The 23,838-nt window shown below is 40.4% G+C and overlaps 1 protein-coding gene across 4 annotated transcripts in view; it reads right to left on the bottom strand.

Moving 5' to 3' along the window:
* Positions 1-374: 374 nt before the first annotated feature.
* Positions 375-23,838, bottom strand: part of JPH1 (junctophilin 1) — a 75,101-nt gene continuing 51,637 nt past the window's right edge. Inside the window, exons 3-6 of one of the 4 annotated variants that reach the window (XM_069466346.1) lie at positions 19,159-19,277; positions 9,253-9,902; positions 2,871-2,966; positions 375-2,700 (exon numbers count right to left, since the gene is read on the bottom strand). In XM_069466346.1, the coding sequence (XP_069322447.1) occupies positions 2,886-2,966; positions 9,253-9,902; positions 19,159-19,277 (850 nt within the window). In that variant the 3' untranslated portion in view covers positions 375-2,700; positions 2,871-2,885. The remainder of the gene's footprint in view (positions 2,701-2,870; positions 2,967-9,252; positions 9,903-19,158; positions 19,278-23,838) is intronic. The other 3 variants (XM_069466348.1, XM_069466347.1, XM_069466349.1) reach the window with 3 other exon arrangements.

The following is a 23,838-nucleotide window of genomic DNA, read 5'->3' as shown; positions in this document are numbered from 1 at the left end:
CTCCTGGGCTCAAGTGATCCTTCTGCCTCAGCCTCCCGAGTAGCTGGGACTACAGGCATGCACCACCGTGCCCAGCTAATTTTTTTTCTATATATTTTTAGTTGTCCAGCTAATTTCTTTCTATTTTTTTTTTTTTTTTAGTAGAGACAGGGTCTCGCTCTTGCTCAGGCTGGTCTTGAACTCCTGAGCTCAAATAATCTGCCTGCCTCGGCCTCCCAGAGTGTTAGGATTACAGGCGTGAGCCACCGCACCTGGTCTTTTTTTTCTATTTCTATTGTTAATTTTTCAGCAGATCTCTTTCAACACCACCACCAGAACATTCCATATAACTCAAGACAGTAATTTACTCACAAAGGAAACACACCTCCAACTTTATTAATAACCAACTTTTTTTTTTATTAGAGCAGATACAGTTGTGAAAACTGTACATTATACATTTTGGTTTCAAGGATTATAAATAAAGGAACTCACAGGTAGGGAGTTCTTTTTCACAGCAAGAAACTTTAAATAAACAAAATCATGTTTTATTAAGTACATTGGCAGACTGCATGTGCTGTCCAAAATGTAGAGTACAGTATAACAACCCATTAGAAAGAGCCTTCATGTAAAATACAGCTGTGCACATTTTAGAAAAATACCAACAATTTGAGCTTTGTTTTAAAAAAGCTTATAAATCATACATATATTTATAAATGGGACCCACATGCTCACTTTATAAACATATCCTTTAGTTATCTGTTACCCATTACTTCCAAAGCATTACGCGTTTTAAATAAACACTTAATAAGATTAAATATTTTATTTTATTTTATTTTTTAAAAAAAAAAATCAGCTTTCCCAGCCTAAGGAGCTATGGGGTTAGGAAGGAGCAGTGAGAGTACTGAGACTGACACAGGAACTTAAACGCCTGTTCTCAGGTAAAAACGTTACTTCCTAAATTTAAAAGTCAAAGCAAAACGTAAAAAATAAATATACAAGTTGTAATTTTTCATTTGCTCTCTTTCTGCCTTCTTCTTTATTCCATATTGGTCACACCCAGGATTCTCAACATATTGTACTTCTGCAAAAAACATCACTGGGTTACTACCCTGCAGGTGACGAAGCATTCAGTCCACACCTGTGCTAACATGGGAATTATGTGAACTGTCTCTTCTGCACTGAAAAGGTAGCTAATAAGGTAAAAAGAATCTGATTAAACCATGCAAATCATGAAAATATTTAGGAATAGCTCCCCCTCTGCAATGTAATGTTTTTAAAAGATTTAACAGATACCTTTCCTCCCCTGATTTCGTTTTAAATAATTACTGTTATAAAGACCACTTAGTTTCTCTAAGTAAGCATGCTTCTGAATAATAAAAGATAAATTATAAAACAGCAAAAAACCAGAAGATGTCAGAATGACAAAGGACTGCAAAAGACACATATTTAAAATAAAAATGTCTAAGCCTTTAAAATTTGAAATGAAATTACAAAAGGACTTTGAAAAACAGGAAAGGCAGAAAACTGAGAGGCAGGGATTGAACACAGCTTTATGCTCTACCTGAATGTATTCAACAGAAATTTAAGTTGGAAAAAGAAAACAAGAAAGAGAAGCACAGTTATTAATAGCATCTTGCTTAACTTTCATGGGAATTAACACAGCCACTGACAAGATTTTATTTGGTTGTAAAGTACGTCAGCAAAGAAACTGAATCCTTTAAACACTGATTACTGCAATCCATGCAATGTTTGGACTATACTTCTTTGAATTCTGTTGTCTTTCAGCTTTTAAAATTTAGCACCTCCTAAGTGCGTAAATAATTCATCTCAGTAAATGATAAAATTTTTAAAATAAAATGATTTCTTAGGAAGGTACGATGGCTTCAAATTGCTAAATTTTAAAGAGAAATAGCCTTTTACAGGTTAAAGAAGAATAAATGACATAAAAAATGGTGTATTGCTATCAAAATAAGCACATTTTCACTAGCACTTTGTCGTTTCTTTTCCTTGAGATGCAACACGTGTGTTTCGTCTGGCCAGGACCGCAGGTGATAGGTGACTATACATCATATTTAAATAAACAGCAAAAATGAACAAGAGTCGTGCACAAGCAAACAAAACCTTCTCTCCCAGAACATTCCAGGAGATGTTAAAGCAGCAGGTCATGGCATAAGACTGGTGAGTGATGCTGCTACCTATTTCTTCTAATGAGATAGGAGTGAATGTTGGAACCACGTCCACAGCAACACAATCCTCCGACCGCATTCCTCGGGCAGTCGTTTCCCCAGCTCCCTACTAAAAACGTCAGATGGTAAAATAGTAAGGCAGCTGTTGACTTCCATCAAACAACAACAAAAAAATGCAGCTCCATACATTTCCAGTTTAGTCACACTCTGCTAGGACAGATGGAGTAGCCACTGCCAAGAACTTCGCCGGATGGGGCTGCTTCAGCAGATTTTAAAAAAGAATCATTATTAAGTTTTGTTCTCCAACATGGCTGTGTGCTTCAGCTCCCAGAGGACCCCAAAGCCACAAAGCATTCCCAGGGGAACCGAACAGGTCCTCTGGCTGAATTTTCCAAGTTTTCATCTCTCTTGCGATCCCATCCTAATTCCAAGCCTCCTTCCCTGTGTCTGAGTCTGCCTGGGGTGGGCCATTTAAAAGGCTGACGGCACCACTGCAGAGAACTGTGGGCTAACACCACTAGTTGTCATGACTTCACTGAAGGGTCAAAACAGTTACAGCATTAGGTAACCATGTTGAATCACATTCAGGCATAGCCAAAATTAAAGTGAAGGACAATATGTTGTTTAAAAAAAAATAGTAAATTTGAATATGAGAAAAGAATGTTACTCATTGTGATTTTAGATAGAAATTAAGGCTGTTCTTACCTTTCCTAAATCCAGTCAAGTTAGAAAGTGAACAAAAAGAATGGCCAACCCGATATTCAACAGCATGACAAGGACAATCATGACTGAATTAGGGCCCTGGAAATGAAGCAGAACAAAACAAGCATAACTTTTCCATGTTAATATCACTGTATTACCAAAACTGATTACCAAAAATATAAGAAAACGTGGCTGCATTAAATAAGGCATGAATGATGACCGTAGTTCCAAAAGGTATAAATTAAAAATAGCAATGCTATATTTAGATGATGCCATTTCTGAATTTTTACTTAAAAATGAATCCAGGCTTGAATTTAGTTTAAAAATGTTTTAAACAATAATCTGCTTCATTCACCCTAAAACAATGGACAACAGCCTGGGTTGAGGCACAGTTCACCACAGAGGGGGTTAGGAGGAACTGACAGGAACTGAGATATGCATTTGTTGTTAGGATGTCATTCAAATGAGGATGAACTGTTTCCTCCTAAGGGCAGCTAGAACATGGGGGTAAAATCTGTAAGACAATGAAGCCTCCAAGGAAAAACTCAAGATGAGGCTCTCTAACTCTTGCTTTTTCCTGGTCTTCTCTTGTTTGGGACACCATCCTGTCCTTTAAGTAAAAACTACACATGGGAAGTCGAATATTCTTAGAAGTTATTTTACAAGTCTAACTTTTTATTTCTCTAATCACAACCACAACATTTCAAAATTCAGTTATATTTAACAAACTGCAGAATCCTATTTTGATAAATATCAGAATAAACACCAGATAGCCTAAGTTCCCCAAACTTATTTAAACAAACCAACCTCATATGACCCATCTTTTCAGATCTGGCCCATGGAGAAGTCACTTTTTTTTTTCAGGCCATTTAAAGGAATTTATGAGAAGTCACCTTTATTACAAAGACACAATCTTGGTATTTACTGTTAAAATAGTGTCTATCTAATCCTTAAATAGTATTAAAAGTGTTCCAAATGGGCCTTATGAGGTAGGTAATTTTATTGTCCTTATTTTGTGATATCAAGATTATATTTATTTTGTATTTCAAATTTTTGTCCTTATTTTAAAGATGAGGAAACAGTTACACTCTATTTGGATATCAAATAAGACTACATTGAAACAATGTTATAGAAGCCTCAAGTGCATTTTTTTTTTTTTTTCCTGTGAGGGGCGACGTGGGTAAGGGAGATTGAAACTGCCATCAGTCAAGTGCTCTGCTCTCAGGGTCTAGGGTTTGGGTCCCATGTCACTTACTCTGGGTCTCTTCCCTGCATGAGGCCACATCTCCCTGGGAGAGGTCAGAGGGCCCACTTCCTTCTCTATCCTAACACTGTTCCTACTTTATTGTCATTTGTTCATAGCCTTCTTCCCCTAGACTCTGAGCTCCACAGTGGCAGAGCCTTGTCTTGGTCACCACTATGTACCCAGCGCACTAAGTCACCCAGGCAACCAGTATTGAACGAGATCCTCCTATCTCCCCATACTGTCCCAGGTGCTGTGGATGTGGTTGTTGAAATGAAGAACACACAGGGTGATTAGCAAAACGGAGGGGCAGATGAGGAAGGAACATGGGTGCCCTTGAGACACGGACTATTTGGAAGAAGAAAAACCCCAGTTTCCAAACCCCATGGAAATGGGAGGAAAACAAACATTTACTGCAGGTCTTTTTAATGCCAGGCAGTGGGCTAAGCATTTCTAAGTAGATTATTTTTCATTTATTCTTTACCTGTGATTATTAGTTCCATTTTGCAGAGCTTCAAGAGGACGAGTGTCTTGTCCAAGGTTACTCAGCCAGTTTAAACAGATAAGAACTAGAATAAACTTTAGCCTGTTCACTTCAGAGCTCCATACTCTTTTTTCTACATCGCTATTAAAGCCACAGGCCTTAGTTTAAAAGCAATTTCCCATCAAGTTATTTAAAATGACATTTTTATCTATATCTTATAATTCCCACAGTATAAGGAAAATAGCAAATCTTGATAATGGCCAACTGCTCTTTTAGAATAGTTGTGTTCTAAGTTAATAGGAGAGTCCTAACCTATGCAACTCCTTAATTATGTTTAACTTAGAACATAATGTAGGAAACTCTCATAACTCAGAAAAATAATGGAGATGATCATTCTACATCACCACTCACACAGAGATTAAGGAAATACTATTTCAGGTTGAGTATCCCTCATCTGAAAGGCTTCGGACTTGAAGTTTTTTGGGTTTCAGATTTTTTCTGGATGTAACAGTTGAACATCCCAAGTTTGAAAACCCAAAATTCAAGATGCCTCAATGAGCATTTCCTTTGAGCGTCATGTCAGTGCTCAGAAAGTTTTGGATCTTAGCCGGACATGGTGGTGAGTGCCTGGATCTCAGCTACTCAGGAGGCTGAGGTGGGAGGATCTCTTGAGGCCAGAGGTTCGAGGCTGCATGAGTTATGATCGCATCTGAGAAAAGCCACTGCACTTCAGCCTGGCAACATAGTGAGACCCTGTTTCTTAAAAAAAAAAAAAAAAAAGTTTTGGATTTTGGAGCATTTCAGATGCTCAACCTATACTACTATGCACTTTGATCAGATTTTGTTCATGAGTGTGTTAAGAATTTGGGATCATTTCAACTCTTTGGGCCAGTGGGTTTAATTTATAATTCTCAAAGATAATTTAGTGATATAAAAGAGAAAAAGTATACTGGATCAGAACAATACAATGCACAGTTCAGTGTCTTACAGTGGACCCAGGAAAGTGGAATGACAGAGAAAGTGCCTTCAGCGAAGCCAACTCTAAAGTCTAAGACGTGCCTGACCCTTTCATGCCCATTCCGTAAATCTTTACAAAGCTGTGTGAATTTATCTAACCCTTTCAAATTGGTTCGTATTTTGAGCGTGTCTATTCTTTTGAGTTGAATTTAGCTTAGTATCTTTCTTCACGTTTGTACTGGTAACCTGGATTCAATGAATAATGAATGAATGTTTTATCCAGAATGAAAAATACACACATATATATATTTCTCCTACCAGGGTAGCTCCATTTATAAAGCTATTTTTAAAGATGACTCAGTGAAGATGAAAGCAAGCCAGATATTAAAGGTTCGAACAGCAACTAGGTGAAAAATAAAAATCTGGGATGCTATGTTTAACAGGCAGATATCAAGCCGTGACCTCTGTGTTCTTCAGATACCGAGGTGCAGGGTACACAGTGAAAAGCTTTAAGGTGAAGTCCCATAAATATGACCGTGGTGGCCAGTTGTAGCTTAAAATAGCAAAATGAAAAAAAAAATCAGTCTTGCTTTTCAAGACTGACTGGGACAGGTGTAATGAAAGAAGCTGTAGCAGGGCAAAGTGTAAGTCTTAGTTGGAAAAAACTGTTGGGCAGTTAGAAAATAATATGAAAAAAAATTCTAACTCCATAAATTATTTTTTTTAAGAGACTTACTCATATTTAAAATTGTGAAGAATTTCCTTGTAGAAGAGTTTTTATGGTTTCTTTATGTTAATTTAAAACTTCTCTAACTAAAAACATGAAAAATGCAAAGTTAAATTTAGCATTAATAGCAAAGTTTAATTACGTGTATTTACATTTCTTTTTTGGTGTGAGGTTCAAATCTGACCTGCCAGGGATGCTTTAGATTTTACGCAAGTTCAAAAGAGAGATCAGATAATCTCAAAGCAAGCTTGGAAGCTGACCATAGTAATGGCTGGGAAAAAAGTGCAGGCAGTTTTCAGAATGGGTTGAGATCGCTCATTGGAAGAGTCCTCCTTGTCTACGTGATAAAGCTCTAAAAACGCCTCTTCTGGTGCCTTCCAAAATTGCCATGTTGCAAAATCCTACAAAATAGACTGTGTGCCCTAGGACATGAGTTCACATGCAACCACTGCTCACAGGCATCACAAGTTTAGCGTAATCTCTGCCACAGCCTCCCTCCTCCTGCCTCTCACATGCAAGTCACTAATTTTCTCTAAGCGGTAGTCTGTCCCAGGAGATTTTCTGTATTTCTAGATCAATATCCAGGGTGATCCTAAGGATAGATCAAATGCATTTGAATATTTATGAGCTACTTACGCTTCCTTCAACTAGTACAGTGTTGAAACAAACATCACCATCATGATAACCAGTGCTTTTTGAGCATTTACTCTGTGCTAAGCACTGTGCTAAGAACTTTATAAGTATTAATTCATTTAGTCTTCACAATAACCCTATGAGATAAGTACAGATGAGGAAAACAAGGCACACAGTGGTTAGAAAACTTGTCCAGAGTCACACTGGTGGTAAGCAACATAGTTGGGTTTTGAATCCAGGAAGTTTGGCAACAGAGTCCAATTCCATGCATTTTTAAATTGTTATTTATAAACCTCTAACTTATGCAGTGTCTATCTCAAAATTGTATGTAGTACTCCATTGTTTTAAAGGTCATTCATTGACTACCTTTATGATGCTTGTGTTACCCCCCTAACCCTGGGAAGAAAACAGTTGCTGGGATGGGGGAAGGCGGCTTTCTGTTACTATCAGGAAGACAATGTTACCTGTTAGACTCTTCACATGAAGCTGCCAAGTCAAGCTTGAGTTGCAGTCCCTGTCACATGCAGAGGGCAGCCTGAAGCTCAGGGAGGCTGCTCAGCTGCTGGGGCCTCCTCTGTGCCTTTGGTTGTGGAAGAGAACCCTAGACACTGACCTACTGAGGGGAGGGTGCTTGGCCAACTTAAGAATCTGAGGATTCTGCACATAAGTAAAATAGACTTTTTTTTCCTAAATAAGGAGGCTGCTTTACAGAAAGATACTTACGTGGTACAAGCTAGGTAACGCGACCTTTTTTTTTTTTTTCCCCCTATCACAGCCTAAGGTAGGACACTGGGGCATATGCCTCTCTTTGTGGAGTTCCAGAAGTCAACTGAACGCCACTGCTGGGCACCCAAAGATGTAAACTATATGATCTTGCGTTGTTTGAATTTCTCCCTTGTAAATCAGGCAAACTAACACTGATATGTATGTGAGGCCTTACTAACGTGGGACTATCCATGTCGAAAGTCAAATGAGAAGTGAAGCATTACATTTTACAAATTCAACAGTGACATTATTATAGTTGTAATATCAGGATGCTGATGTATCAATGTTAAAAATTTTAAAAAATGAATGCTTACTGAAAAGCCAGAGTCTCATAAAGTTAGTTTGTTTTGAAAACCATTTATCTCCATGGAGTCTCTCAGGAAGTTAGTCCAGTTAATCTGATTAATTTATATTTAGCTAATTAAAAAGTTGGGAATTTGAAAAAAACAAAAAGAACCAGTATTTTATCAATATTAGCAAAATAGATAAACATATTTCAAGCCTAAGTTAATTAAAAAGACAAACTTCAACTGTTTAACCATATGAGTAAATCGAACAGATGAAAATAAGAAACTGATGGCTATATTATATTAATGTTGACCAAGATATTATTCCATACTAGTATGCAAATATGTCTCTGTAGTTACAATTGAATATTAGGTCAGCTGAGGTTTCTTCCTTAAGCTACATTTAACATCCAACACCTGTATTCCAAAGGCATGAGACCAGGTCAACAGGTCAGCCGGCCAATTTTTTAATCAATTAATTACTTAGCTTCAGATTTTATAAATGATACAGAATTTGATAAAATACTAATTCTATGTATCATTCAACAAGTAAATCTCATTTGAAAGAGGAGGTAGAGATTTTTCAATAACACAGAACTTTCCTGGCTGAATAATAGATATCTTAAATGCTCAAGACTAGTCGATAACAGTAACATCTGCTAGAGAACCGAAACTGGAAGATACGCTCACACTCTGAGAAATCAGACGACCAGAGAGATTCCCTTGAACTGCTGGAAGTGGTTCAGTGTTTAGTTCTCATCTGGGAAAGAAAAATGTTCTAGCTGCAAAGCCTGGCTAAGTAAGTAAAGTCCAAACTAAGTACTTAGGAGAAGATTTCACGGTGGTTAGAAGAGACTTTGTTTGTATAAAGATGCTGACCATTGTGGGGGCAAAGCTAAGAACTTGGTGGTGTCGTCCTAGCTGGAACTCGGAGAGTGGCCGGCCCTTGGCAGGGGCCACGATTCCTTTCTAGCAATCGGAGCAAGCTTCTGTGAAGCTCACCAGGATGTGCTGATAAGGCCTTGACACAAAGAGATGCCGCGCTAACCTGGTCAGGCCTTGCCTACCTGAGTTATGTGGAAGGTGGGTGGCTGAGCGGACATGGAGGTATTTCTGCCCGGGGAGCTCTTTGCTGTCTTCAAGCTACAAACATGTTCTGCTCTAAACAACCCTATGTTCCTAGAACCTCTGTTTGCATGGCTGTGATTGAGATGCACAGTTATGCCACACTTCTCCCCGAAAGAACCAAAGGGAAGAAAGGAAGGGAAAACACGTCGTGCGAGACTTACTGAATTGGCTTCTTTTTCCAAAGAAGGGCACGAATCGTTGCTTGCTGGATTCTTTGGTATAGCAAGTTCAGACTTCTTAGCTTTTGGCTCAGCTTTGCTTTCTTTGGCAACTGGTTTTGTCACAGATTTGGAGGGACTCCACTTGTTAGGGGACGGCTTGTGCACCAGTGCTGAGGAAGACTGGCTCGATCCATCACCGTCCTCCAGGTCTTCTGGAGGGTGCTGGGGGGCGTTCAGCTTCACGTAGTAGCCGTGATACTGAGAATGCAGCTCCCCGTTACTGGGGTTGGGGACGTGGTGGCGGCCAGAGTACTTGGACTGGGGTACGGCTGCTCCTGCCTCCTTCGTGGGAGCCTTTGACATCAAGGGCTTATTGACAATGGCCGTCACCTGCTCGTCAGCCACACTCCTTTTGTCTTGGTTGAGTCTTGCCCCTGAGCTGGGGTTTTGCTTCTTCGTGGGCTTTGGGGAAGGAGGCTGGGGAGAGTGGCTCTGTTTGGGACTTGCCTCAGGAGATCTCGGGGGTGTCGTGCCTTTGCGATAAAAATGAGGAGATTCCTTTGGTGTGGGCGGCTTTTCTGGTACCTTTTCTTCTGGATTTTCTTTAGCATCTACACCTTCCTGTAATCTCTGTTTGATGTAATCAGGCCCTGTCAAAACAAACAAAACAAACAAAAAAAAGGAAGGTAATAGCAAATAAGGCATAGAGGCTTGTGCCTTATGTGTACATATTTTTTGGCTAAATCAGATTGACTTTTTTTTTCTTTTAAATATATTTATAAGGCTTTGATTAAGCATAAGCACATTTCTTTCTCCAGGGGAAAAGACTATTTATTACTAAAAAGCTGCTTTTAAGATAATACAGTATTTACCATTATTTTGGTAGCCACAAAAGTTAAGCAGTTCTGGCTTCCCAAATACTTGCATGGTTCTTGCCTACTTGCAGAATATGGAGGTGAAATTCATGTTGCTGGAACACTGGCCACAACACCATAATAAAATCTGCCTATTCGAATTATGTGGTATAACAAAGACAGAAAGTATACACTTGTATAGACAACTAAGCTGACTGCTATTTGAGCATTTAATAGAGTACACTGTAAGAAAGAGGAGAATCTGCAGATAACGTATTTTTAATGATCTGTCATCAAAGGATCATTAAAACTTCCTAGTCAGGAACAACTTCTGTGGTTTAGGTTGCCCTACACAAAATCAGGTTCGTGTAGCCCCTTCACAGCTGTGAAGGATGTTGATCTGCAGGCATTGGAGTTGAGACAAGGCAGATATCTTTGGTTCTGAGGTTTCAGGATATATTGTTTTCTTTTTTTCTATAGTTCAGGATTGTTTATAACAATCATATTCTTTTTAACAAATAGGTATAGAATTTTCATTTTTAAAAATGTGACACTGCTGCATTGTTATTTTATGGAGAGTGAAATGCAAAGAAACAGACTGTGCGCCACAAGATGGTTCAGGTCCTGAGAGTTTAAGGGGGTGCCCTGGCACTCGGGGACAGCTCTCCAAGGCAGTGTCCTTCTTCCAGGTCCTTCAGCCCCTCCCCTGTAATCAAGTCACGTGCATACTTTGTCTACCACTCCACCCATCAGCCACTCTTCACCCCTTAAGGTGAAGTCAAGATCCCACGCAGTGCAGTTGGCCTTCTTCCAGAAGCTGACGATGTCTCGCACGTATACAAGGAAGAAACTTTCCCCACCAACTTGCTTTATAGAGAGCTGGCTAGCTCTCCTCAACTCTACAGCCCTGCATCTGTTCATCTTCCTGCCTCCCACCCTGACCCCTCACTCCAGACAGACTAACTTAAAAGATTTACAGAGGGGCTGAAGAACAATTATCCTTAATTGCTAAAAATACATACTGCATACTTAGACTTTTATTTGCTCTTCCCATGGTTGTCTGAGTAATAAGGTATTGTAATGAGACTGCTATTTATTATGCAAGGTATTTTCCAACATTTAAAGCCTCACCAAAATGTTAGGCGGTAGGTGTTATTTATCTACATTTTTCTGATGTGGAAACAGCTGAAGCAGCTGAAAAACCAAAAGTCACATAGCTCCTATGTGTCCTTTCAGAAAAAATGCAACACATAATATTTTAAAGCCAGAGATGAGAATTCCTGAGGACTTACCATTGCACATTGTACTCAGGGACCAAAACTAATAGTATTATCACAATTTCCATCCTTTAGAAGATAAATCCACTCCTCAGGATTTAAGTTTCCCAAATCTATCAAGAGCACAGGTCAACAACAGAGATTTCCTTTCTAAACTTGGTAAGAGCTTACCCCCTTTTTAAATTGGCAATTTTCTTTTAAATCTTCTATCAAAAATGACAGTATGAATTCTTGGGCCAGTGAAAAGTATCTCACTTGAATAAAGAAAAGCAGCAATTGCAATCATTTAAAAGGTGATGTCTTTCTACTTCTGAATTCTTCCTTGGTGCTGTGTCTAGATGTAGCACCAAGCAGAGAAGCGGCATCGCAAGCACAGACAGGTTATGTTCCTCCGTCAGCCGACTTGCTTCTACTTTTAAAAACCCATAAGGTCACTGACATTGGTCTTTCATGGAAAAGCCCCTTGTGATTCTACTGCAGATTTTTATAAAACCCCACTTCTCTTCTGTGCTAAGGTGTATTCTCTGATAGATGCAAATACAGTGTTGCTTATATACTTGTCCCTCACCCCGCCACCCAAAATTTCATCGGAGTTGGTTTTATTTGTGCTTCACTGTTACTCAATTTTATAGCATTGCTGAAATACTCATCTAGGTATGGTAGTGAATATACTGTGCAAAGATAATTAAAAGTCAGGTTTCTTGGAGCCAATAAAGTTTTAATTTAAGCCACATAACGCTGAAACGATTGCACAAATTACCAGGTACTTTTAATGTCTTCAATTTAAGAGACAAATGCAAAAGTTATATTTGCAAAAAAAAAAAAAAAAAAATTGCCAATGTCTATCTTAACATTAAGGCACACTAAAAGCTAACATTTAAATTAGGCTGCGCACAGTGAAGTCCCAGCACTTTGGGAAGCCAGGGTGGGAGGATTAGTTGAGGCCAGGAGTTCAAGACCAGCCTGGAGAACACAGTGAGACCCCATCTCTACATACATATATATATAAAAGAATTAGCTAGGCATGGTTGTGCACACCTGTGGTTCTAGCTAATTGGGAGTCTGGGGCAGGAGGATAGCTAGAGCAATTGAGAAACAAAGCTCAAGAATTTCATTCTGAATACCTGAGATTGTGATAGTACAGCTTATAAACTGAGGAATTAAATTTTTATGATGTTCTCATCACAGAAAAATTGTCAAATTTCTGAGGTGATAGATTACCTTGATTTAATCATTTCATGTTGTATTAAAAGAATCATAACATCAGTTTGTACCCCATGAATGTATACAACAATAATGTCACTATATAATGTTTGAAAATTTAGAATTTATCCCAGTGACCTTTGGTCCCTCCCACCTTTGCTGCAGAAAGCAGATTAGGAGCAGAAATAGAAGGTGCTTTGACAAATTTCAACAAAAGTGACAGCTGCCAGCAAAGGATGAGACTGATAAAACACTAACAGCTACAAGAGGCCATTTATTGGGGTAAACTCAGGCAATTCAATAATGGTAGGTCCAGTAAAAATTAGTAATTTTTGAAAGTCAGCATCTAAAGTGAAATAATACGTTAGTTATCTGAAAAAAGAACAAAAAGCTATTAGTACTTGAATATAAAATACATTTTCAAATGCTTTTTGTAAACAGTGCATATAACTCTGCTTATCTCTTAATTTACACTCTCATTAGTAAGCCAATTTGAGAATGATTTGGCCATTGGAATAATTTGTATTAATAAATTTATAAAGCTAACTTTTGGATTCCACAGAAAGTATTTCTTATTACATCTCTTAACTCTCAAATACCAGTCTAATCACTTCTTTAACCTTTAGAAATCTGATGTCCCACCTCTTTGGACAGTTTTCTTGTCCTAAATGTATCAGGAAAGGTATGTCTCACGTGATACTCAGGCCCACTCTTCTCAGTTTTTTAGGTATTCTCATTCAGATTGATGGATAGGGCTTCTGATGATACCCAAAATCTGCTGAGCTCAAAGAATTTACTAGAATGATAGCAGCACATTTTAGTACCAACTTTTAGATTAAAAAAATCCTAGTTTATACATTCAAAAAAATGGCTGGGTAAGGGCATAAATGCACTGCCAAACAGAGGCTCCTACGCTTGCTACCCATCAGAACTGTCCGGGGTGCTATGCTCAGATTTTGATTTAGTAAATATGAACTGAAGCCTAGAAATATCAATGCTTAACAAATGGTCCAGGTGATTCTACCATACCCAGTTACAGGCATTTGAAAGAGTGTAAGAAATATGTTGCCTAGAGGTGGACACAATGCCAACCTCACATGACTACATCCAGGTTAGAAACGGTTCCAACAAGGCGCAGTCAGATGAGGACTGGCCAGCTAAATGAGGCTATATAGTTAGATTTTCCAGAGTAACATTAAATGCTTTTTAAACAAGACATTTAATATAATGCAGAAGACAGAAGTTTTTCCTGGACTATTTTCTCTTGGAAGGCACATGCTGTGCCTTCTACTTGTTCTGCGTAGTAACGTGTGTCAGCACTGCAAAGCCAGCAACATAAAGTTGATGAGATGCAGCAATTCATTAAATAGACTACTCAGAATATTGCCAGGGAGGGAAATTATGACAAGTGTTGATAGCTGTTGCAGTCAGCATTTTCATCTGTTTTTATAGACAGTATCTATGAATCCTAAGGGATTTCCCTCCCCCCACCCCCAGAGATTTATATTGGGAATAAGTCAGATACAGGTCACCTGCTCACCAATCAGCCACAAAATACAAAACAATATGCGACACTGAAGGGTTATTGTTATAGCTGGCGCAAAGCCCCTGAACAGATATGGCAGATGGTAGCAGCAGGGTATCTAGCTAATTCTTCAGAGGTGAGCCTCGGTGGGCTGGCTACAGGCAGGAACACCATGAAGATTCCCTAAAACAAATGTCTATATGAGGTCAGTGCCAACATCAAATGTTTTATAGCAACAGCAGCAGTCATTAAATAGAAATGAGACATATTCTATGGAGACTGTCAATCAGTGAGAAAGGAGCAGACTGAAACAGTCTACAGAGATTACATAACTAGTAGCAGAATCACTTTTGTGTTCTGCATGGAGAGAATGCCACTTTCCCATAGGACGTCACGGTCCCATCTGCAACAATACTGCAATTTCTGTGAGCACAGCCGCAGGGCCCTGGTCTGCGAGCCGTGGGGTGTCCATTCCAGTACCTTGCACGTGTCTGGCACTCAATTCACATTAGTGAAACTGAACATACTGGAATGACTAAGTGTTATGAGCAACCAGCAAGCTCATCAATTATTAATTTCATGGCAACTAGTGGATTATTCACTTGCCTTTTTTTAATCAAAAAATTTATTCAGAATTTTGAGTTTGGAAGGTGAGCTTAGAAGTCATCTATTCTAGGATGTTTCCCTTTTCTTAACCAAAAATACTACATATTAGTATTAGTCACAGACAATTATGTAATGAAGATACACTTTGATTTCTAAAGAACTTCCACTTCATACCAGAAACGCAAGCTTATTTAACACTGGTCCACAATGGCCCAAAGATTTCACTTTCGCCCTAAATAATTACCACACCGTGTGTGTGAGCACACTCACGCTTACACAGGAAGACAAAGCTTGCTAGGGATGCTGCCCAAGGGGAAGCAGGCTGGCTACCTCCCAAGACGGCTCAAAGGACTAAATTCACCACATTCTAGGGCAATGTTTCGATTTCTTTAACCCACGGTCAGCCCCTGCCCCCACTGATAAATATAAAAATTTCACATCCTACTTAGTATCACTTGAAATAAAAAACAAAGTAAATATCTTCACTGAAAGGAAATTGAAAGAGTGGGCCAAAGAGCCACACATACAGTCTCCCAATTGTCCTCCCCCTGTGTCCCCGATCCTTCCCACGTCCTTGGTGGTCATCCTCCAAAGTCTTAGGTCAGCCTTGCTGGCTTAGCAACCTGTTTTGAAGCAGAGCTATTCCTTGGGGCAAACTCACATTACGGAAGCTCCCATGACTGATGTACAACACCAGAATGTCGCTGGTTTACAACGAGCAATGTAAACGTCAAGGGATTCACACTGATACCACCAGGACGTGCTCTCCCTACTGGCAGACCTCCATGGAAAGCTCCACCAAAATTAGAAAGTTACCGGTGAACATGGAATCGGGACAGGCAGCATGAGATGAATCAAATACCTAATGGCATCAAGCTGGGCTAGCCTGATGCATCCATTTCCCGAGTCAGGATGATCTTGCCAATAAAGCCATACACCACTGGCTACAGTTCCCTGCATCCTTCCCCATAATAAAAACATCCTTGCCAATGTGACAGCAATATCCCAAGGTTTTGGCTCAGGCTTCTCCTCCTCTGGACAGTGTTGGGATGGACACTGCCAATTTTTGCCTCTGTGACTCTTTTTTCTATGTTTCCTTGGGTAACCAATTCTTTCTTTAGATATTTTCGTAACTCAATCAGGCTACAGGGAGCTCTTGCACTTCTTAAAGCCATGCTAACACTTCATATCACTTGACCTATCTCTGTGTAGTATTGGGGACTCATTTTCAGGGCAATCTTCTGAGTTCTTGGAGGGATGACCCACTGTGTCCCTCCCACTAATGGCAATTTAGGTTTCTGTACATGTACACAATTATTCACAACCATCAATTTGTATGCTTATTATTTACTAGAGCTTAATCTTTTGAGTGACAAAGTCATCCCAGATGGCTATATCTTTTCCTTTGGTTTTTTAACGGAATTGTAGGAATGATACAGTTTCAAACTAAAGGCATAAGATTTAACTAAGATGGTAAATAGCTGAAAATACTGCCAGCTCCTTAAAAGAGGTAATTTGCCGTGAAAGTGTTCAAAATGTTAGTTGTGACAGGCATCCTTTATCCCAGGGTTAACGACTTCTACGCACGACACATGGATTCCAAACAGTGCAAACTTTTGTATCTGAGATATGTAAATTAAATGAGCAGCCTGACTTAGAAGAAGTACTTGAAAGCCCTTTTAGAAAATGTCTATCCGATTTGATCACCCTGTAACTGCAGAATGGAAAGCATGAGTTATGTCCCCTGAGAAGATCAATAATACGCAGTAGAGAACAGGCTTTCTATACAGTTGCTGAAGGAAGTGTTGGCTGTGGGTCAAAGGGGGCTGCAACCTTCCCCCTTAGTCTGGTCTCAAACAGACCCACTGTCCTACCAGGCTACTGTGATGCATTCATTATTGATGGACAACTTGCTTATATGAAGCTGTGTTCACTAAGAAAGGGTGGAATTACATTTTCCCACAATATTTTTTTCCCCTCAAATGCTTTTACACCATAAAAGGCCTTTAAAACCATTCAGTCTGGGAAACTGAGATGACCTTTCGTATCATTTACCTCTTGGTAACACCTAATAGAAATCTAGAGGGACCCCATTCCCCACTGGAATTCACAGAACCTGGAAATTACCATCTGCAGACAACAATAGTAAGTTTGTTTGCTTTCAAAGCAGTTCAAGCCCACGGTCTCCTGACTGCTCAGCTTCTTCCCAATGGCAGCACTGCTGGGGAGCACAGTCCCTCTCGGGGGGCTGAATTCCATCCCCAGCTCTCAGACCCTGCGACAGCTAATTTGCCAATGCACTCAAGGTACCAGAGAAGTGTGAGTTCATTTCACATCAGAAGATGGTTTATTCCTACCAGAGATCACTGCAAAAAACGGAAAGTTTCCCTTTCCAAACAAAATATACATACATATTTAAATGATTTAAATCCTACCCAGAGATTTAAAAAAGATGCATGTTGAAGAAAACACCCATTATCAGTGGACTTGAACTCTTAGGGAAGTCACTCTGTGACAACAGTGTCTATCATTCAGCAACCAGACTGGGTCCCTCCCCAGCCTTTCTCTTCTAAATCTGGCCTTTTACTGTCTTCTATCTTTGCAGGACACAACCCTCCTCACCCCCACAAAAAACCTCTAGATCATTTCTTTCTCATTCCTCTATACTTTATTATAGCGAAGTTTCTAGCTTTTCAATACATCTTGCTATTTTGTTCACTCTGACTTACCTTGTTCTTTAGGAATCAGTGATGCCCTGTGGGTTCCAATACTGTATCCCCTCCATGGGAACCAAACATGTACTGAACACCTATATTGGGCAGGGTGCTGAGCTAGAGAGAGATAGGGCTCCACTTATACAGCTTGATTTAATAAAAACCAACATGGTAAAATTCTTTACCAAGAAAATATAAATGCCGATAGTTAGAAGTTGAGAACAATTTATTTATTTTTTCTCTTCACCTAGAAATCTGTTGATTCCCCAAACAACCACTAGAAAGATGTTTGTACAGTAATGGAGAACGTATATAAAAAGGCAATTGTTGCCTTTTTGAAATTCAAAACAAAGCACCAGTATATTATAGGAAGAGTTAGAAACAGTCTACTAGGAAGCTATTAGGAAGCAAATTAAATATTTAAACCTACTGCAAGTATTTGTGGATTGCTTTTTTATAACACTTAAGAGGCAGATGATCGAGATCGATTCTTTTTGAGGTTGTTATTTCTTCCATCATGCCCTGCATTTTCCTCTTAATCTGTGCAGATTCATCTTTCAGTGGTACACTGCTTTACCTCCTAACCCCAATCCTTTGAGCATCAGTTCAGGTACATTAAAAAAAAAAAAATAGTCCCTGTACTTATTGGCTCTTCTTTTACTGCTAATACTAATGTTACAGATGCCTCTGAATTTGGGGGTATTTGTTATAGAATCTGTAATCGTCACTAGCAGAATTTTTTAGAATCAGCTACATCTTTGAGATCTTGTCTTATTTACTGCTATCAGCTCAAAGTTTGTTGGTTGTATGCAGCTAGGGGTGAGGGAGTGGGCAAGAGGATACGCTAGGGGATACCCCAAATCTCCAGTGCTGATACTCAGACTTCAGGTGATAAACTTTTACTACAGGTTGAACATTCCCCAATCCAAAAATCCAAAATCTGAAAGTTTTGAACACAGACAGGATAATGCTGCAAGTGGAAAATTTCACACCCGACCTCCTGCGACAGGTTACCGTCAAAACGCAGTCAAAGCTTAGTTCCGTGCACAAAATCATTAAAAGTATTGTATGAAATCACCTTCAGGCCATGTGTATAAGGTGTATATGAAACATAAATGAATCTCATGTTTAGACTTGGATCCCCTCCCCAAGTATTACATATATGTAAATATATGAAAATCTGAGGCCGGGCACGGTGGCTCATGCCTGTAATCCTAGCACTCTGGGAGGCCGAGGTGGAAGGATTGCTCGAGGTCAGGAGTTCAAGACTAGCCTGAGCAAGAGTGAGACCCCGTCTCTACTAAAATAGAAAGAAATTATCTGGACAACTAAAAATATTTATAGAAAAAATTAGCCAGGCACAGTGGCGCATGCCTGTAGTCCCAGCTACTCGGGAGGCTGAGGCAGAAGGATTGCTTCAGCCCAGGAGTTTGAGGTTGCTGTGAGCTAGGCTGACGCCATGGCACTCTAGCCTGGGCAACAGAGTGAGACTCTGTCTCAAAAAACAGAGAAAAAATCTGAAAAATTCCGAAATCCGAGACACTTCTGGTTCCAAGCATCTCTGATACGGAATACTCAACCTGTATTACATGCTCCCACTTGTTTCTGTAGGATTGCTGGGTTCAAAAGGTGTTCAGAAGAACACCTTTAGATGGAAAGGAAAAAGGAAACAAAAAGAAACCCATGCCAGTGCTCCCACCTCTCCAATCAGAGGAGGTATAGTTTACCTGGTTGGTAGAAGTCAGGCGACAGCTCCCTGGCCACAGCTCTCGCGATGTCACACTCCTGGCGGGCCGCCAGCGCTGCCTGGTCAGCGGCGTCGGCTTTTGCTCTGGCGTGTGCAGTCCTACGCGGGGCACAAAAGGGTGAGTCAGCAAAGGCAGCACCGTATTAATTACACATGGACAAGCAAATTGTGATCTGGGAAAAGAAATGGTAATTATGATCATGGCCGGACATTCGCAAGAGCGAGTTTTAGAGTCACACTGCTGTGAGATTTCAACGAAGATACTGTAGGTAAAACTTTCTATAAACTGCCTCAGTTCTTCTTCCAAGGGAAATGGAAAATATGAGCAAGGTCTATGTAGCTTGATGCTAAGTCTGGTTTTCAAAACTTACTGGATCAAATCTCCTGTTGACTTTGGTTGGCATTTCCCCCGAAACTATGCAGAGTAGAATGAGAGCATGTGAATTCATATAGTGTTCATGACTTTATTCCTATGGTACAATCCATGTAAGAATTTGATTAAGGTCTGCCCAGTGGTATGCTGGTAAAGTGACTCTTCGGAGAAAAAAAGAGTTAGCAAAACTGTTATCGTATTGGTAGTGTTTACTGATTTCCATGGCGTAGATACTCCCACCACGGCCAATTTCAGGCCACCAGATGATGCCACTGGATGTGTAACTGGGAAGAGATGTGCACCCTCAGCTCTCACCAGCTGATAAAAGCTGACCGTGGGGCTGCTCTAAGAATGTGCTCAGAAGGGTTACACTGCAGAGTCCATTTAGTTGACTGTGAAGCATATTTCTTGCATGAACCAAAAAGGAGACAGTGAGGCAGAGATGTCAATGACAAAATGGATCTTTCAATCTCCCATCTCCCCCTGGCCCAACTTCACTCATGGAAACTTCTTATCTTTCCAGAGAACTAGGGCTACAGAGAAGGCGGTAGGGAAAAGAATGGGGCTTCTTGTGGCCAGACAGGAGACCGAATATCTACCAGCCTGAGAAGAGAGAACTCTGCGTGGTCCACTTCCAAAGGGGGAAGACCTTGTCCAATTAGTCTTTAGAGGATGATCACGGGCACCTATTTCTTTGTAAACTTTCTGTTACATTAGCACCAGGCAGGGCTATAGATAACTAGTAGCGAAAGCTTAACAAAAGTCTGAAAGAGGTGCTTGTCCTTATTTCAGAGACAGCAGGAGAGAGGAGAAGTTGGGAAAAGGCACAGTGCTCTTCCTGCTCTGCAGGGAGAACCCAGGGGCGGCAGCTGGAGGAGGCCGCACAGGGGCAGGCAGAACTCCCGGGACTAGACTGCAGGGAATGTGGTGGGTGGGTCTCACCTGAGACCAGGGGCCAAACGGCAGGAAGCCCCCTCCTCTCATCCTATGTGCTCATGGGGCCCCTTTCACTCCTATTTAGGACCTAGCTGAGACTGGAGGCTTGATATCCTGGAAGGTAAACTTCGTGAACATTGGGATTTTTTATTTTGGTCATCTGCTGTAATTCCAAAGTGTAGAACACTACCTGGCACACGGTATTTATTGAGGGACCACTTTATGAATAAAGGAATGAATGATGCCTCCTTAGGAACAGCTGGGTAGTTACTTAAAAATGAATGGAACAACAAAACTGCAGAGGCAGTGAAAAGATCAGGAGTTGCGAAGGGTTCAGGATGCAAGTGGGAAAGGGATGAATAGGTGGGACAGAGGGAGTATTTAGGGGAGTGAAATTATTTTGTATGATACCGTAGTGGAGGATCCATGATAGCATACATTTGTCCAAACCCACAGAATATACGACACAAAGAGTGAACCCTGATATAAACTATGGACATTAATACTAACGTGTTACCATTGGTGCATCAGTTGTACCAAACGTACCCACAAGTGCAAGATGTTAATAATACGGGGCACTGGGTGTACACATGAGGTGAGGAGAGGAGGTATGTGGGAACTCTCTGTACTTCCTGCTTAATTTTTCTGATAATTTAAAACTGCCCCCCCCACAGTCTATTAATTAAGAATGAGTAGACTAACTTCTAATCATCAAAGCTGTTATTTCTAAATCATGGAGGCTGATTTAGATTACCTTTGTTTGTAGAGTATCATGAAATATGAAATGGAAACAAAATCAGGAGGGTAAACACATATTCCCCCAACAAGTGGCCGCAGTGCCAACCCCTGCGTGGGCGCCGTCACTAACCTGTGACAGGTGATGCTTTAGTCCCGTTGTGCTGTGCCTGAGAATCAACGGATGCCCTCTGTTAGTGTTCTTTCAGTTTCTCAGAATCTCAACTCATTTTTTTCCCAGAATGATTTTCCATTTTGTCTGCTATTCTTAGCTAGAGCCTAATTATGTCCAGGTCTCATAATTAATGAAGCCACGAGGGTATAGCTATGCTGCCTTATGATGTATCCTGCTGGCCCTTCAATGATAAATTTACAAAACTCGGGCACAAACAGCTTATTCTGATGCAATCACAACACACCGCCGTACAGTCAAAGAAAACGGTAGCACTGCCTCCACCACTTTTTACAAAATACTAACCTGGAGAACAGACAAATACAGCTTAATCTTTCCGCAAATATATTTTGGAAGCACAGCATCAGTAAAGCCTCACCTGCAATGTTAGTACTTAACCCTTTGCTTTTCCACTTGATCCTTCCTGTGAGACCAAACAGGGAGGGAGGACCTTTCTATAGGGCCCAGCTTCGTGGGTCCGTGCTACTGCACAGCTGGCCAGACAGGTCAAAATTAAATTCCAACCTGAATCCAGAGGTCTGCTCAAAAGCTTTCAGTAGCCCTGGAACTGGTAACGAGAAGTGGGAGAGAACAGGAACCCACTCTGAGTTTGCTGTTAACACCAGCTGATGTGGCCAAGGCTACTGGCATGTCTAGATTTCCCCCAGAAATAATCTGAACTTGCCTCTGGCTCATGTTAGTGAATTCATGTGATCAAATCCCAGGCCCAGTTCCAGAGCAACACACGACCTTTTAATCAGCCAACTGGTAAGACATGCTATTGTTCCTGGGTTGGGGGGATGGAGGGGGTTAGGATAGACAGTTGGGGGGGGATCAGCTGAGTGGAGGCCCTGCCGCTGCAGCTGGTCACATGGAAAATGTGCACACACCAAAGGGACATATGTGCTCAAGAAGCCGTTCATTTATTCAAAAGACTGTTGACATTTACAAGTTTTCAGACCCTCAAGAGTCTCCAAATGCCTTTATCACATATGCTTTCCCCCATCATATGCAGTAAAAAGTAACTGAAAAGCAACTTCTTTATGTTAAGCATCAGCTGTTGACTTCCTTTTAGGGCTCTATTTTTACAAATAAACACAAGTTTTAACTTGTGGAGAGTTATAACGTATGGGGGCAAAGATGTCACAGCAAGGCTGAGCCATGGATACCCGGGCAGCTGGTTCAGCTCACTGAGCAGCTAAGTGACCCCCTCCTGGACACAAGCTCTGCAAAGGTCAACTGTGACCAGCTGCAGCAGTAAATGTGGCATTTCTGTATGCGAGGTGTCGCCTGCACTTAAGAACTTAATGACAAATTATTTTTCTCATCATCCATTTCATGAGCATCTGAGTTTTCTTTAATGACTGAAAATAGTGTTTTATGAGCTCTCAAGTAACCTTAGAAGGAAATAATCTAGTTTCCCCTATTTTTCTTAAACATATGATGCTTTTACAAAAAGCATATTCAACCTTACACTGAACATGCTCAGCACATGTTCCTCCTGTTAGGGGACACACAGGTCCCTGAGATGTCTGTCCCAACTCTGACTTTCAATCTTTTATACACCTGTCAACGGACACAGCTGATAAGGATTTTAATCTAGAATGGACAATGATTCTATTAACGGTAAAACGGGATTTCTACTTTCTATAATTCTCTTTCTGATAATAAACTGCTTCAAAATTATGCCGATTTTGATGTCTTTTAAAATGTGAGACATACTAGGTCAAAGTTAGTTTACTGATCTGACTTTTAAAAGCTGATGGCAGAGATAATCAATTCCGTTCAGGAGCTGGACTTGTGATTTGCTTTGGCACCCAAGTATGTAAAGAAAATTATTAGAAAAACTTAAAAATAAGAGCAATTGGCACATAAAAACCCAAATCTCGGTCGATGGCAACACCATTCTTGCAGGTGGTCAAGCCAAAACCCCTTGAGTCATCCCTTGACACCCTTGGTCTCTCACACGCCCCATCTACCATCAGCAAATCCAGCTGGCACTGCCTTCAAAATACATATGCCCCATCCAACTCCTTGCTCCCTGGTCATGTCACTGTATCTCACCAGGGTTAGTGCAAAGGCAGAACCGATCTCTCTGCCTCCATCCATCCTTCCGCCTGCCATTCTATTTCCCCTCTGGTTCTCTTGAAATTGCCTGATGATAACCAAAAATTCTTTCCTGGCTTATGGCATCATGGGTAAGAAAATGCAAAACAGATGACCTGTTACCCTTCCTTTTGGACTGTGACATTATTCATTTATGAGAGACCTAGATTCCAGAAAAGCAATTATCTTGTACAGACAGCTATATCCCTTTTTAAGAAGAAATCAGTCTGTGAAGCAAGGAATACTCTTGATAGGGACAAGAATCATCTGGCTCCACAGATCTCAGTTACCTGAGATTTCTAAGTTACCTGCACCTAGTAAGAAACAGGTCTATTCAA

Source organism: Eulemur rufifrons, chromosome 3 (genome assembly GCF_041146395.1).
Source record: "Eulemur rufifrons isolate Redbay chromosome 3, OSU_ERuf_1, whole genome shotgun sequence".
Taxonomy (NCBI): domain Eukaryota; kingdom Metazoa; phylum Chordata; class Mammalia; order Primates; family Lemuridae; genus Eulemur; species Eulemur rufifrons.
Note: the sequence above shows the minus strand (reverse complement) of the source record. Positions and strands in the feature narration are given on the sequence as shown.